This window comes from Myotis myotis, unplaced genomic scaffold (genome assembly GCF_014108235.1).
Source record: "Myotis myotis isolate mMyoMyo1 unplaced genomic scaffold, mMyoMyo1.p scaffold_m19_p_6, whole genome shotgun sequence".
In the NCBI taxonomy this organism is placed as follows: Eukaryota; Metazoa; Chordata; class Mammalia; order Chiroptera; family Vespertilionidae; genus Myotis; species Myotis myotis.
Genome location: NW_023416368.1, coordinates 13,593,950 through 13,608,802, shown reverse-complemented (window position 1 = coordinate 13,608,802; position 14,853 = coordinate 13,593,950). Strand labels below are relative to the sequence as shown.

Sequence of the window (14,853 nt, the reverse complement as noted above, 5' to 3'; positions counted from 1 at the left end):
AAGCATGATCTCTCAAATCCCACCAGTACGAGATCCATCCTTATAATCATCTAGAGTTTTCATTGACTGTTGTCTGTTGACTGGGGACTGTGCTCAGCTTTTGCTTCTGCCAAGGAAAGGAGAAGGTAACGCAGTCATATTAGCATATACTTTGAATATACATCTTTTCCCCAGAATAGCCAGCAATCACCGTATAACCCAGTTATCACCGGGTTGCAAGGAACTGGGGTGTAGGAAAGACCGTTTTTGATTACAGGAAGAGAGTGGCCATAGGAAAGGTGAGGATATAGGCCTGTGTATGGGAAGATCTGAGTGGTTCTGAAATAGAGAACTCTGGGTCATTAGGGAATTAGGAAGATGGCACCAGGAACTTTGATTGGATAGAACCCATGTGGTAATAAAATCAGAGGACTACAGAAATCTAAGGATATTATATACTTCCTTTTCCCATCCAATTTATCAAGCTCAGATAATAGCAGTGGCAGCAATAATAGCAAATTTAGCATTTCTACTGTGCCAAGTACTGGTGTTAATTAATGCTTCACTTACCTGCATAATAATCCAATGGAGTAGACACTACTGTATCCATTGCACAAATGAGGAAATTGAGAGTCCAAGAAAAATTTCCCCAGGTCTTACCAAGATGGAGCTGGAACCTGAGCCTGGGTCCAACTTGACACCAAATCCCAGAGTTTGTACTGCTTGGACAGCCCCCTCCTCAAACACATGCCCCCTCTCCTCTCAGAGGAAGGGCAGCCTCAGCTGGTCCACCGCCAGCAAAAGGACTTGCTATTACCCAAGGCAATGCACTCCACTTCAAGGAGCTCTCATATACCATTTTAAAAATAACTTAAGGTGTTCATATGCGTCCCATGAAGTCTTCTGGACATGTCAAGTTGAATTTAACTTCCCAAGGGCCCTCAATTTTTCTTTCAAGATCTGTCCTGCAGGTTTGGGCTCTTCGGTTTCAGGCTGCATTTAGAAAGTCCCTCTTTAAATGTGGGAGTTGGAAACAAACCACTAACCCACAAGGCCTTTTTAACGGAGCCCAGCTGGCCCGGAGAGGCAGGTTCTCCTTTGGTGTTTTTCTCTCCTGACACCGAGCCCCTGGGGCATGTTATTGCTCCTGTTTCTACAGGAATCCGGGCTGCCCTGGGCAGGACAAGTCCACTCTTTCAGAGAAAGAGGCATGACTGGAATTTCCCTTTTACTTCACAAACATCCCGAGGAGGATAAGGAGTTTGATGTCCGCCTCCCTTTTCTGGGGGCCCTCTGGAGAACCCCAGGCAAACCTTCCTAGGACCCCATTTTCCTTGTTATAAAAGACCCGCCCAGAGACTCTCTCAGTCCCCTGACGTGAATGTGCTTCCCTTCGGAAGTCCAAGGGGAGCTCTCATTAGAGTCTGGGGAACAATTGGGGTCCTCGGAACTGGAGAGCAAGCAGCCTTACAACTTTTAAGCCCCTCAGAATTCTGGGGAAGTACCCATGTTCCCAGAGAGCTTGGTGCTTAAGTCCACCCATGGATTTTGAGACCACTTCTGAGGAGTGGGGGCAATGCTCCCATAGCATTTTACTAAAAATTCTTTTTAGGGAAAAGCATGTCACAGGGTTTTAAGCACTTTCAGTCCATCAGCTTCTTTTATACTTCCTCTCTTCCCCACATCATGTTTCCCTCCTGCACGAAGAACAGACAGTCACCCCAGATTTGTTTCTCAATGTCATTTCAGAAATACATGCATCTGTTTATTGATGTATTTAGGGTGGATACGCCCCCATTGAGAGTGCTGGTGTTGCTGTCAAATAATCCATTTGGGGAAGGATCCAGGGAAATATTGGTCTCTCTTCAGATCAGCCCTAGGAGCACCTGTTAAATGTCCAAATATAAGGCTGCTTAAAGGAACTGGAATGGGTTCATAGGGTAATGGAGTGATGGCTTTCTCTATTGCATTTTTCCCCCTTTTTGAGAGCATGCCTTAAGAAAGGAGTCTTAAATATTAACAGCAAAATTTCTCCAAGAAACAAAGACTTACCATTTGACTTTCTACCTCCTTCCTCACTTCCTCTCTTCACCATCTGTGTCCTATGGGATAAAGGCTTTGGGGATGTTGGGGTATCTGTTGATTGCTATAATCTCAGCATTCCACCTGGCATTTGAAGTAGGATTTAAGGAGAACACTTTGACTCTGAGCAATCTCCTGATTGCCAGCGCTTTCAGAGCACGCTGATGCAGGTTTGCAAATGCTAGTTGGGAGTGCTGCATACATAGGCTTATCAAAGGCAAGTCCAACACAACTCTACCGATTAACACTGGATCTTACTCTTCTCCTTTCTTATAAAGGACTGATTGCTTATTATGGGATGTGGGTCACTAAGGTGATGGAAGATGGAAGGTTATGGAGATGAGCTTATGGTATACATTTTTTTTTTTTTTTTTTTTTTTTTTTTTATGAAGAGTCTCTTCTGCGAGTTGGGCTGTAGTGTTCTTTTGTCAATAGCCACCATGATGACAGGTACCGCATGTCCATGGAGCCGCCCAAGAAGTTGTAAGTCAGACCAATCTCTGTCTTCTTTCCATTATTCTTTGGATCCCAGGGAGGTCACTGTGACACTGGTGACAATTGCCTCTGTCCTTTCTTTAGACATAGGCCTCTCTCCTTTACGATGGCATGTGGTGGTGAAGAAACATGCTCATTGTAGGCTTCCCTCCCCAAGCCAGGTTGCTCATCTCCCAGATGTGCTTCTCCAACAGAGGCACGTATACCTCCAGGCACACAGCCCATCGTGCATGTCTAGGAGTCACGAAGGTATGAAATCAACATGATTTTGGGGTGTTAGTTCTTAAAAAAGAATTTTTTTGGTGGGGGATATGGCTTAGTAATTTAGCTGCCACATAATTTAAAGAATTATATTAACTCAAATATATTATGTTATGAAATCAGAGGATTTTTAGGGATAAAAAAGGGAGACATCAAGGACACTGCCTTCTTGCACTGGGCCACTCTGTGTTGTTCTCCTGAGCCTCTGGGTCCATTCTGTCTCTTCAACTGTCAGGAGCATGAACATGGAAAAGGCAAGGATGCACAGCCCGTGGGGCTCCAGCCAGAGGAGGTGATGACTGGCTGAGTCCAGCTGAGGCGGAAAAGCGTGCTCCTGCATTGAGTGACAGCCAGATGCGGCCAGCTGCAGGCTGGCAGCCACCTGAGAAAGTCATCCCCTGGTTAATCCAGCCCATTTGGAACAGCTGACCCAGGTGGACAGGTCCACCCCCCACCCCCTCCACTCAGTGAGTCCACACCTGGGAACTGATTGCTATTTTAATTTCATGGAATGTTCACTGATGTTTAAAAATGAGACAAATCAACAATGTGGCTTGGGACAAAGACTCCATCTGGCAGATTCTGCCTCCAGGAGAAATTAAGTGGCGTCATGTTAAATGGCTTTCCGAGAGGAGATAGGGCTTATTAAGAGGTAAATAAACAGCAAGAGAGATTTGTAACCAACCAGATGTCATGGGGAAGCAGATACAAGGGTGGGGAGGGATGGGGGAGAAGAGGATGCTTAAGGTTTCATTTCTCAAATATGTGGGTTTTAGAAAAAAGGGTTTCAAGGAACTGGAGTTTAGGGAATTTATCAGGAGGATTAGTTGTCTGTGGTACTTTTAATTTAACAGAGGATGATGCACTGGCCTGGGCTATCGTCCAGGAAGCTTGACAGTCAAGCCCAGAATGGCCAGTGCTGCTGCCCAGGGTAAAAGGAAATGTCGGGGAGAATGAGTGCAGGGCAGGGATTAAGAGCGGGCTTGAATCCCAGCTTCACCGCCTACTCCCTGTGTGGTCTTGGGCAAGTTACTTAACCACTCGGTGCCTCTGTTTTGTTCTGGTTTTTTGTTTTTTTTTTTTTTTTCCCCCCCTCAATAGAAAGTAATATATGCACTTGCCTCAGAAGGATGGGTGATGTGACAGGTAAAGTGCTGAGCTCAGGGTTTTGCACTTAGTGCTCAATAAATACAAGCTTCTGTTACGATGATAAGGAGGACAAATGGCTGTTAGTGTTCTGGCAAAGGCTAAGCACTATGAAGCCAGCCCCAGGGTGTTCTTCATGCTGTAGGGACAGCCATTTTATGCCCTTGGTTACATTCTATGGCTTGGGCCCAAGCACACAATGTACAAACACAAGGGACTCTAAAAATCCAAATCTTTTCTCTAAGCCCAGAAAAGAAGGACCCAAACTCAGCAGATTGAAGGCTTAAGATGCTGGCTACTGAGACAAACTCCCAGAAAAGGGGACCCTTAAAACCAGGGATGCCTAGCAAGTCCTTTTGTGGACCCTGACACACTGATTCTAAAGTTTCTATGGAGAAGCAAAGGACCCAGGATAGTCAACACACTAGTGAAGGAGAAGAACAAAGCTGGAGGACTGACTTCAAGACTTACTATAAAGCTATAGCAATCAAGACAGTGTGGTACTGACAAAAGAACAGACAAATAAATAGATCAATGGCACAGATGAGAGAGCCAAGAAGCAACCCCACATAAATATAGTCAGCTGCTCCTAATTGCTTCATGTGCTTTCTATTTTCAACCGTATAAGAAGCTTGCTGAGAGCTGGGATGACCTTTAGCCATTTTAACATCTAGTCTATCTATTCTTGTTATGGCCTCACCAATAGAGGCTTCCAACAATGATAATATATTATAATAGAATATACCATGATATAAGTAATATTATATATAATGTATATCTTATATAAATCTAATGTAATAAATATAACAAGCTTATATCTATTGAGTGCCTGTAATGAACCCAGCACTTAACCTATATTACCACTTAGTTATCTAATAATGAAACAAATTTTGTTATTACCATTATATCTGTATTTCATAGATGAGAAACTTAGGCCCCAAAAGGTTATCTGGTAAGGTCAAGGTTATCTTTATAGCTGTGTCTATCAGGACGTATGAGTGATAGCTGTAAGAGCTTCATGGCTTGTCGTGGTCTCCTGGTTCTGTTTGGGAGGGAGGTGCAAAGCAGATGAGGCCTCAGAAGGTGGTGTCATAGGCATCAAGGAGGCTGGCTTGAGGACAGAAGCCTCACCTTTCCATATTGTGAGCTCCTTAGTGGCAAACAGAGGCCATAAATCCTCATTCGCTGAAATACTCATCATGCTGACACAGTGCAGAGCTTTGGTGATGCTTGAGTTCTTGCTTTATGACTCTTCCACCCATTGAGTTTCAGGGAAGACCTCATGCACCCTATCCTGAAATGACAAGCTGAATTGGCCCAAATAGTTTATGGTCTTCTGTGAGCACAGGGCCCAGCAGTGGGAGGAGGGCAGGCACTTGCAAAATTAATGCCTCCCAAGAGGAGCTTAGTTTGCAGCTGACCTGTGGGATGGATGCACTGGTCTGCTGGTCCACAAACTCCAGCCAATGGTGCTTTTCACAGTCATGCTTCAAATGACTGATGTTCCTTTGTTGTCTGCATTTTTTAGATTCTTTCCCCAGGCCCATTTTGCTATGTTATTACAGCTTGCAGTCCGGTTCTATGGCAAAGAGTTTGTATTTTCTCCTCTGGTTCCAAGTCCCAGCCAATGGTCTTTCTTTCTTACTCCCCTAGCGTCAAGCTCATGATGACTGCTGGCTATCAAGGTTATATCCTCCTTAGCAATATTTTAGCTAACATTTTCTGAGTGCTACTGAATGCCAGGTACTGTGCTAAGCATTTTACATGCATTATCTCATTTAATACCTGCAGCGACCCAAGATGTAATTTTAGGGGGGAAAATGGATTTATGATTGTATTTAGATGTTAGAGTAGCCCTGGAAAAACCTAAATTCTGCCCTGTCCATCATCTCATTTCTTTGGGTTCCCCAGAGAGCTGCTATTTGGAAGAAATAATAGCAGCATGCGTCCAAACAGCTGCTTTATTAATAGCTGCTCAAGAAGGATATCCTAATACATATTCTATGTTAGATGTTGGCTTAAATGAAGTGGCTTCGGCTCTGGGCTAAATGAGAGCAACTACATCCCTCGCCTGAATCGCAATCTTGGTATGAGTATACTCAGGTGTGGTGTGGTGTGGAAGGGGCAGGGGCAAGTGGGGAAGACAGGCCACAGAGGGGTTTCCTGCATTCAGATTTCAAATTCTGCTCCTAGAATAGATGAGAAATGAGAGAACAGAGCACAGGATTTTGCTGTTAAAACACTGTAACCCTGCCCACTGAGACATGTGGCTTTGTGAATGTATTTGATTTTTACTAATAAAATAAGCAATTCCTCTCTCGTGTGTGTGTGTGGGGGGGGGGATGTAGCAAGAAAAATGAAGGCTCAGGCTGGGCCTGTCATTGATAAAATTAGAGTTGAAGTGCCTGGAATAAAAAAAAAATTACTTAGTGCTACTACTTAGGGTGCAGGCACTGAGTTAAATGGTTTATAAGGATTATCTCATTCAATCCATAGATAGGTGCTAGTATTGTTCCTATTTTACAGATATTGAAATGGAGGCTCAAGTGATCTAGCAATTACATATATCCACACATCTAGTTCTGAGATGACACTCCCAGGTCTGATGCCAAAGTCCTTGATGCCAACCATCCAGTAAGATGTCACATGTTAAATGTCATCGTTTAGACATTTAAGAGACTGCTTTACACTTTGCATTGTGTACTTTGTTTCTGCGTGACTTTCAAGCCCTCTCGCATGTCACCTGTACACCTTTTCACAAATGTACCGTAGAGAGATTATGATCACCATTTAAAGACGAGACCAATGGGGCCCCAACTGCTTAAGCAGCCTCATCCAGGTCATGCGGTTAATTAGTGACAGACCCAGGGGCAGGACCTCTCCTTCCTCATGCTCAGGCTTTCCAATGGGGGCACTGACAGGAAATCAGGCCTGCACTCCTGCAGCACCTGCAATTATTTCTATGTAACAGCAGCCACTGCGCTTATAGAAAAGACAATCTCCACCTCTTGGTAAAGTGTCAGAATTTAAGAAATTTTCATCTGAGTCATTCCTCTCCTGGGTTTCTGACATTTCTCGATTCTGGTCCTTTTGATAGCAGCCTAGGCCACACACACAGCCTTTAGTTGACATGTGAACAGACTGTGACCCGAAAGGTGTTCCCTCTGCCTGGCTAAATGCTGCTCATCCTTCAATTCCTCCTGAAATGTCACCTCTTCAGGGAAGGCTTCCCTCGGCCTGGATGTTTGTCACATGAAGATGAGTCACCATATCCCCTGCGTGACTGTGCCCCTTTATACACAAGCTACCAATGCACATGGTACCTCCTGACCCCCGGACCACTGAGAGCCCCTCGAGGGCACCCAGGGCCCACGGTGGTGCATACACACTCAGTCCTGAATTAATATTTGCTAAACAGAGGAATAAATGGAGCACCTGGCCCCCTAAGCACTTTTGCTACATTATAATACACAAAATACAAAAACTGGCCTGTATTCTCTTGGTTCCCACTCCTGCCTCCTTACTGCATGTGTTCTAAATACAAATAAAAAATTTACTAAACTGGATGAAAAAAATCTCTTGTTGGGTACGGTTTCTAGATTCATTAAACTGAGCTCTGGGAGAAACAAAGCTAATCCAATTCCAAAGCTCATCTCTCCTTTAAGTCATTCCACGAATCTGATTAATGGGTCACCTTTCGACCACAAGCACAGTGGCTATATTAAAAGAAAATGCTCTAACAGGACTGTGAGTTTGTTAACAAGGCTGCTGGCGTTTGCGAGAAGATTCCCTCACAGCCGAAACATGTCTAGGCTGGATGATGCATGGGGTTAGGTTGAGCAAAAGTCGAAGGGCCCTAGAATTCAATTGCACAAAAATGAAAATAACTCCCCGCAAAAGGACATCAGTTTCTCAAATGTGTGAATCTGAGACAAAAGGGATAGAGCTAGTCCTTGATATATAAGCTTTTCTGATGCTTCTCAGAAAAAAGAAATTATCCTCTCTGATCTTGCATTCTTTGCCTGACATCCTGCATCTACTTGAGAAAAGGAAGTGCCTTTGAGCATCCGTCAGTTAACATAATAACTAACACTATCTGGCATTTCCTATTCTGGGGTCTTTCATAGAATGAAACTACTTAAGAGTTGGAAGAACTTTAGGGATATGCAGTCCACATTGTCCCAAAATGTATGTTCCAGTCTGTTAATATGTGGAAAGCAATTTATAAAGAGTCTAGGCTCAAAAGAATTTTAAGGTGATGAGAGCAATTTTAAGGACATGAAGGTGGCCTCTCTAACATCTGTTCCCCCTTCTCAGGTACTATCTCATTTCCCCCCACCCCCATTTTGGTATTCCATCTTCTCTGGGTAGCTCAGGTGTTTTCAGGGAAGCAGACTGCATGTTGGACTCTGTGGCTCAGATATAACCTAATTAGCATAATCCCACCTCCTGCTCACAGGAATTGGTTTAGGGATGGGCATGTGACCCACTGTGGTCACTGACGTGTGAGGAGGGACTCAATCTTCCAAGAATGTTTTCAGACTGCCCTTCTTTCTCCCTTTGTGAATTATCCTATGTAGATGTGAAGGCTGGAGCTGCTGCAGCCATCTTATTGCCATGAGGGGAGTTTGCCTAAGAATAATGATGATACAGGGGGACTCAATGAAAATGACAGCTAAATGCAGGATATAGAACGCAGATTGAACTGTTTCTGATCACCTGCCCATCTCAGAATGTTTGTAGTGACTTAAACCAAGTCTCTTTGTCATTTTAACTTGTTTGAGCTGAGCTTTCTGCTGCTTGCAGCAGAAAACATTTCAACTGACACAACTGAGTCAAACAAAGTTGGTTAGGTTACTTAAGGAGAGTCCACTAGAAACTTTATCCTATATAATAAAAGGCTAATATGCAAATTGACCGAATAGCAGAATGACCAGTCACTATGATGCACACCACCAGGGGGCAGACGCTCAATGCAGGAGCTGCTCCCTGGTTGTCAGTGTGCTTACACAGGGGGAGTGCTGCTCAGTCAGAAGCTGGGCTCACAGCTGGTGAGCACAGTGGTGGTGGCGGGAGCCTCTCCCACCTCCGCGGCAGCACTAAGGATGTCTAACTGCAGGCTTAGGCCCACTCCCCGCATCAGTTGGACATCCCCTGAGGGCTCCCAGACTGTGAGAGGGCATGAGCTGGGCTGAGGGCCTCCCCAAAACCCCTCCACCGAGTGCACGAATTTCGTGCACTGGGACTCTAGTTATGTTAATAAGCATTTTTGTACTATCTCCCAAATTTCTTTGGCTGTGCATTTCATTCTTTCACAGTGCATCTCACAACACAAGACCTAGTGTGACTCCTAAATTTTACAAAAGTATGAACTAAGACCTAGAGATTTAAATGACTTTTCTAAGTTATTACCACTGGCTCTTCAACAACTCAAGTTTGAACTGTGTGGGTAACTTCTACATGGATTTCTGTGCTGTTCAAGATCACACTGTTCAAGAGTTGACAGTATTGGTAGGTAGTCACAGATCTGGACCTAGAGTATAGGCTTCCTGGCTCCTAGGCCTGCATTCTCCCTTGAAGATCACACCCCCGCTCTACCCAAAGAGGTTCATTGAAGATAAATCTTAAAAGAAGAAACTAATTATTCTTTTGCAGAGACTTCAGATTCATAGTATATTATAATGCAAAAGTTGCAAGTTAAGGGGCTCATAGGCAACATAAAAACTTTATGTCAAATAAAATAGGTCTGAAGTATTTGAAAAAAAATCAATCAGTTACAAGGTAAAAATCAGGTTATTTCAAATAAAAATATTAATTCTAGCTTCCCCAATAAAACTCAGGCAATCCTGCAACACCAGGCCTATACAGGGTGGGGCAAAAGTAGGCTTATAATTGTCCATATGGAAAATAACACAATAAATTAAGAAATAATAATACAAGAATAAACTCTTTGTTCTGTATGCTCCCAACTGTAAACCTACTTTTGCTTCACCCTGTATTTCCACATAGGAACCAGCTAGAGCCGAGTGGCCATCTTTGCCTCCTGAGATGAACGCATGGGCACCTCCTTTTGCCACAGTCCCTGCCACTCTCAATTGTACCCTAACACTAATGCTAAGTGTCAGTGGTCATTTATAACTACACAAAAAAGATTGCTTTCCTCCTTATACCCAGTCTATTTCATTCAATTACCTTCCTGGCCCAATAGTCAATTATTTTGCTATCCTGGAAAAAGTAATAAATATTAAAAAATATTTCCAAGGTTCAGTAATTTTGCAACAACTACATTACAAAGTTGAGACACACAATAACTCTCTTTTCTTCCTTTACTGACCAAGACCATGTCCTTTTCTGAACAACTGAGTGAGTCGATGATGAACAAGTTTCTTTACTGTGCATCTTTTTTTAGTGCTTCATGGGCCAGGGGGTTAAGAGGGCCAGCATGTATTATTTTTGGGAAGGGGGCATGAATTTTTTTTTCAGAAACCATGTTTTTGTCCCTATTATCAACTAAATATACCTTGGGAAATACTGTCACAATGTCCCTTCCTGTCAGTGAGCCTGCGGACTAATGCCTCTTGTTGCTGGAATTATTCTCTGCTATTCCCTGGAAGTTGTTTTGAGAACAGAACTATAGCAGCCTGGTCTCCATCAGGCCAGCACCCAGCACAGGCCAGTCTGTGGTCTGATCAACACTGACGCTATCCCGAAGAATAGCCCCATTATTCTAGGATGCCTAGGACAGAGGATTTCTGGCAGAGCAGGGAGAACAGGACCAGCCTAATTGAGGTCCACAGGCATCCCTCCCCAAGAAGTCAGCTTCCTGGCTCCCTATCTTCTCTGAAAACAACAACAAAGGGGAAAGGTGGAAAACAAAGTGATGGGGTGGATTGGTGACAGGTGAAACCTGTGCTTTCTTCAAAGCCAGTCTCTTCACAGAAAGGCATCGGACCCCAACAGTCATCTGTCCTTCTCTTTACAATTCCTATTCACAGGTGAGGAATGACTAATCTCAACCCTAGGTTGTGCCAACAACATTCAGGACAACTGGGTCTAGCTGAGAAAACAACAACTAACCCAAACCAAAAGCCTTGAGATTAATTTTTTTAGACGTAGGTGGGGCTGGAAGCTCATCTGAAGCTGCGGGAGAAAGTGGAGCTTCTCTTGGGGGTGTCCTGGGGACGAATGAGTCCCCTATGTTACATGTCTCCTTAGAAGTTTCCCTGGCGACAACTTTCCAGGTGAAGCTGGGCTCAGAAACGCTCTCATCAGCAGCTCCAAGTTGAGGAAGAGGACCCCCCCCTTAGCAGGAAGCAGACCTTACACTTAGACGTACGGCTGCAGTGCACACCTTGCAGCAAGAATGGTCAGAGCGACTGTGGAACTTCTACTGAATTCAGGTTGATAAAGCCAGAGGGAAAACGTCAGACAGATAGTGCTCCTTGAATGAGACATGTTCCTAATTTGCCAACAAGTCAAGTCCTCACCTGCCGGTGAGTCAATCAGCTAAGGCGTCTACTTGCTAGCCCAGCATGCACTCGGTCCGGCAGTCTCTGCAAGCCCAGGCTCGGCTGCCTTGCTTCTTCCAGGCTACGTTACAAAGTTGAGACACACAATAACTATTTTCTTCCCTTACTGACCAAGACTGTGTCCTTTTCCAAACAACCGAGTTTGGTCAATTGCTCGATAGAAACTCTATAAAACAATGACATGCATAAGAGAACAATGTGGCAAGACAGGTGGTGTGCAGTTTTTGCTTTGGTTGGGACAACATCAGAGAGAAAGCTTAAGGACAGGCCTAATGATGGAGTTAATATGAGTATTACATTCTAAAAATAAAGCAGTCACAGCTTACATGTTGAGCATTTATTATAGGTCGGGCATAGCGCTAAGAACTTTCTAAGGATTATCTTGTGCAATTATGGGGACCACCCTGGAAGTGTTCTGATTTTATGAATGCAGAAATGAGGCTCTGAGAGATTAGGTTAGGTGCCCAAGGTCACGTAGTTCCCTAGTGGTAGAGACAGTGTTCAACCCAGGCATTGTGTCTCCGATGCTGCTTCTCCTAAAACAACACTCTACAGCTCCCCCAATAGACATGCCTCTTGCCCTGGAGGGGCTCTGAACTCTAATGTGCTCATGGCCACTCAGGACTAAGAATACACAAGAGCTGATGCAAAATTCTTAGATACTGAACACATTTGATACAGCAAAGAAAATGTCACATAATAAAGGCCAAATTTTAATAAACAACTGAACAATTGAGTCAAGCCTCTATTTTAATTTTTGTTTCCTGTTTTTTGTTTTGTTTGTTTTAGACTATTATCTTCACTGTGAAGAACTGAACAGCTTCACCGAGATAAAATAATGTTATCTCCCTACTCCATCCCTTCTCTAAACAGTAGCCCAGAGGGGCAGCAGCCACAGACAGAACAGACCTGGGCCCACGAGACTTCCCTGAAGGATTTTTGCTTTACCTGCTGTAGACGAGGCATTCTCGGTTGTTGATCACTTTGTCGGATTTGTACCTCCGGAAGTCTTCCCAAGCATCCTTGATGGCAGTGACCCCCAGGATGATACAGATGGGTATCAGGTTCACCTCAGGCTGGAAAGCATTGACCACGGGGACAAAATTCAGAACAGCAATGCCCACGAAATAGATATTGGCAAACCGGTGTAGCTGCTCAAAGACGTTCTTGGGTACGAAGGACAGCACAGTGTACTTGCTGGTCTTAATTTGATTCCCAAGGTAATGTCTGTTGGGGTTCTCTTTGTGGGCACATCCTTCGAAGGGCAGGTTGGAGACCACCACTCGTTTCTTGTCTTCTTTCCTCTTCCGCCGTCCCTTCCCTTCCTTTTTCATCTCTGCTTAATCCCGTCTCTTTGATTCTCATGTGAGTTCCACAGGAAGGAGGTTTTCCCCTGGTCAGTTTCATTGTTCAGCAACCAGCCAGTCACGTCCCTGACATTGTTTACCTCCCTTCTCTGCTGAAAATTTCTCTCTTCTTTTACAAGGCATATTAAAAATAAAAAGCTGGTCCACAAACACCCGGGGAGAAATCTGACAAGGAAAGAGCTTGCTAAGAGCAGGTGTCCACCTGCCAGGCCACTTCCTCCTACTTGTTGAGACTCCACCTGTTGGAATGTAGACGTCACCCACAGGTATCTTTCGTTTCCAGTCCTCCAGTCCGGGCAGCCAAGAACAGGTGTGTCTACTCTGGGTCCTAAAACCTATCTAGTTAAGTTCTAAAGGCAAGGATTTTTAACCAAGAGGCTTAAATGCTGGAAAACTGGTATTCATTTTCTTGTTTGGGAGACATTGCCTGTCACTCTCTAAGATCTGCTCCTCAATTTGGTCTCCTGAGATGATCCAGTCAATACGAGAGTTTGATTTTTGAGCTCTTAGCCCTATTTCTAATAATATAACATCGCTATGTTTAAGTAGGTGAGAGTTTATACAAGTGAAATGAAGGTTTCTAAGTCTCAGCACTTTTGACACTTGAGGTTGGATAATTGTTTGCTGTGGGGGCTGTCTCATATATTGTAAGATGTTTAATATGATCCTTTATAGTAAGACCAACTAGTTAGATACCGGTAGCAACTTCCTTTCCCAAAATGACAACCACAAATGTCTCCAGACATTGTCAAATGTCCCCTGCAGGGCAAACGTGCCCTGGTTGAGAATCACTGAATTAAGTGAATGTAAGAAAATGTATGAGAAGAGAGACCCACCTTTTGAAAGTGTGGATGAGTCTGCATGACCTATTTACAAGAGAGACGGCAGGAGAATGATTCCTCTTACCTCTCATATATCTGGATGTGGGAGAAGTTTATCTCTCTATCGAAGCAGTACCGCTTGAAGTCCTCCATGCCGTCCTTGACCATGATGATGAACAGCACAGTGGCCAATGGTAACATGGTGATTTCCCTGTGGAAAACTTCCATGGTGGGCATCCAGTTCAGAATCACCAGGAACAGGAAATAGAGGTTGGCCCACCTGGAAGGGGCAAGCAAGGTGTGAGTGAATATCACGGAGGAGAAAAATATACTTTCCACACTATTTCTACTATTGGCCTTTAACCAACTAAAATGACATTCTTTCTCAGTGTCACCTCGAACATTATGGTAAGGGCTGTGAAGCCAGATCTATCTAGATTCAAACTGGGTTCCTATTGTTTACTAGTTGTGTGACCTCCCGAGCCTGCTTCGTCTTGTGTAAAATAGGGATAGTACTGCCTATTGTAAAGGGCTCTTATAGATATTACATGAGCTAATATTTATGTACACAATAGAGGGTTTTGGAGCATGGCAGTTGCTCAATAAATGGTAGCTTATAATAATAATTACAAAGGTTAGGATGATATCGAAGTGCACATTTTGCTTTACAAAATGAAAAGATGATTTTGCATATGTTATCTCTAAACAGTGGGTTGCATTTTTAAGTTCTCCAAGTGCATCTTGCTCCCCCTTGCCACAGTGCCTTTGTACATGAAGATCCATCTGCAGGAACAGTCTTCTGGCTCCCTTCTCTGACTCCTCTCTGCCTTTTTTCACCTACTTAACACATTCTCTTCTTTCAGGTTATACTTCAATGATCAGTTCCTCCTGGAAGTCTTCCTGGATTTTTTTTAATGAGGCCAGCTTTCCCTCTTCCTCCAACAGCACCATAGGTCTCTCCTTGGGGAATATATGAGTTATAATTTTACACCGATTTACATAATTAGTAAAATTAATGTCTCTTTCACTGGACAATATACTCAGGACAGTCTCTTTTTGTTCCTTCTATATTTCTAGAACTCAACAGAGTAGAATCTGTATAGAATCTCTAATATCTGAGCAGAATCTGTGTAAATATTTACTGAATGAATGAATGACAAGACTTCCAATGTA

General features: G+C 43.7%; 1 protein-coding gene across 5 annotated transcripts in view; it reads right to left on the bottom strand.

Annotated features, from left to right (window-relative positions):
- ATP10B (ATPase phospholipid transporting 10B (putative)) overlaps positions 1-14,853 on the bottom strand; it is a 180,356-nt gene that overhangs the window by 64,010 nt on the left and 101,493 nt on the right. For 4 of the 5 annotated variants that reach the window (XM_036314371.1, XM_036314373.1, XM_036314368.1 and 1 more), the window contains one exon: positions 13,766-13,960. In XM_036314371.1, the coding sequence (XP_036170264.1) occupies positions 13,766-13,960 (195 nt within the window). Of the gene's footprint in view, positions 1-12,440; positions 13,069-13,765; positions 13,961-14,853 lie in introns of those variants that run through there. The other variant, XM_036314370.1, reaches the window with a different exon arrangement.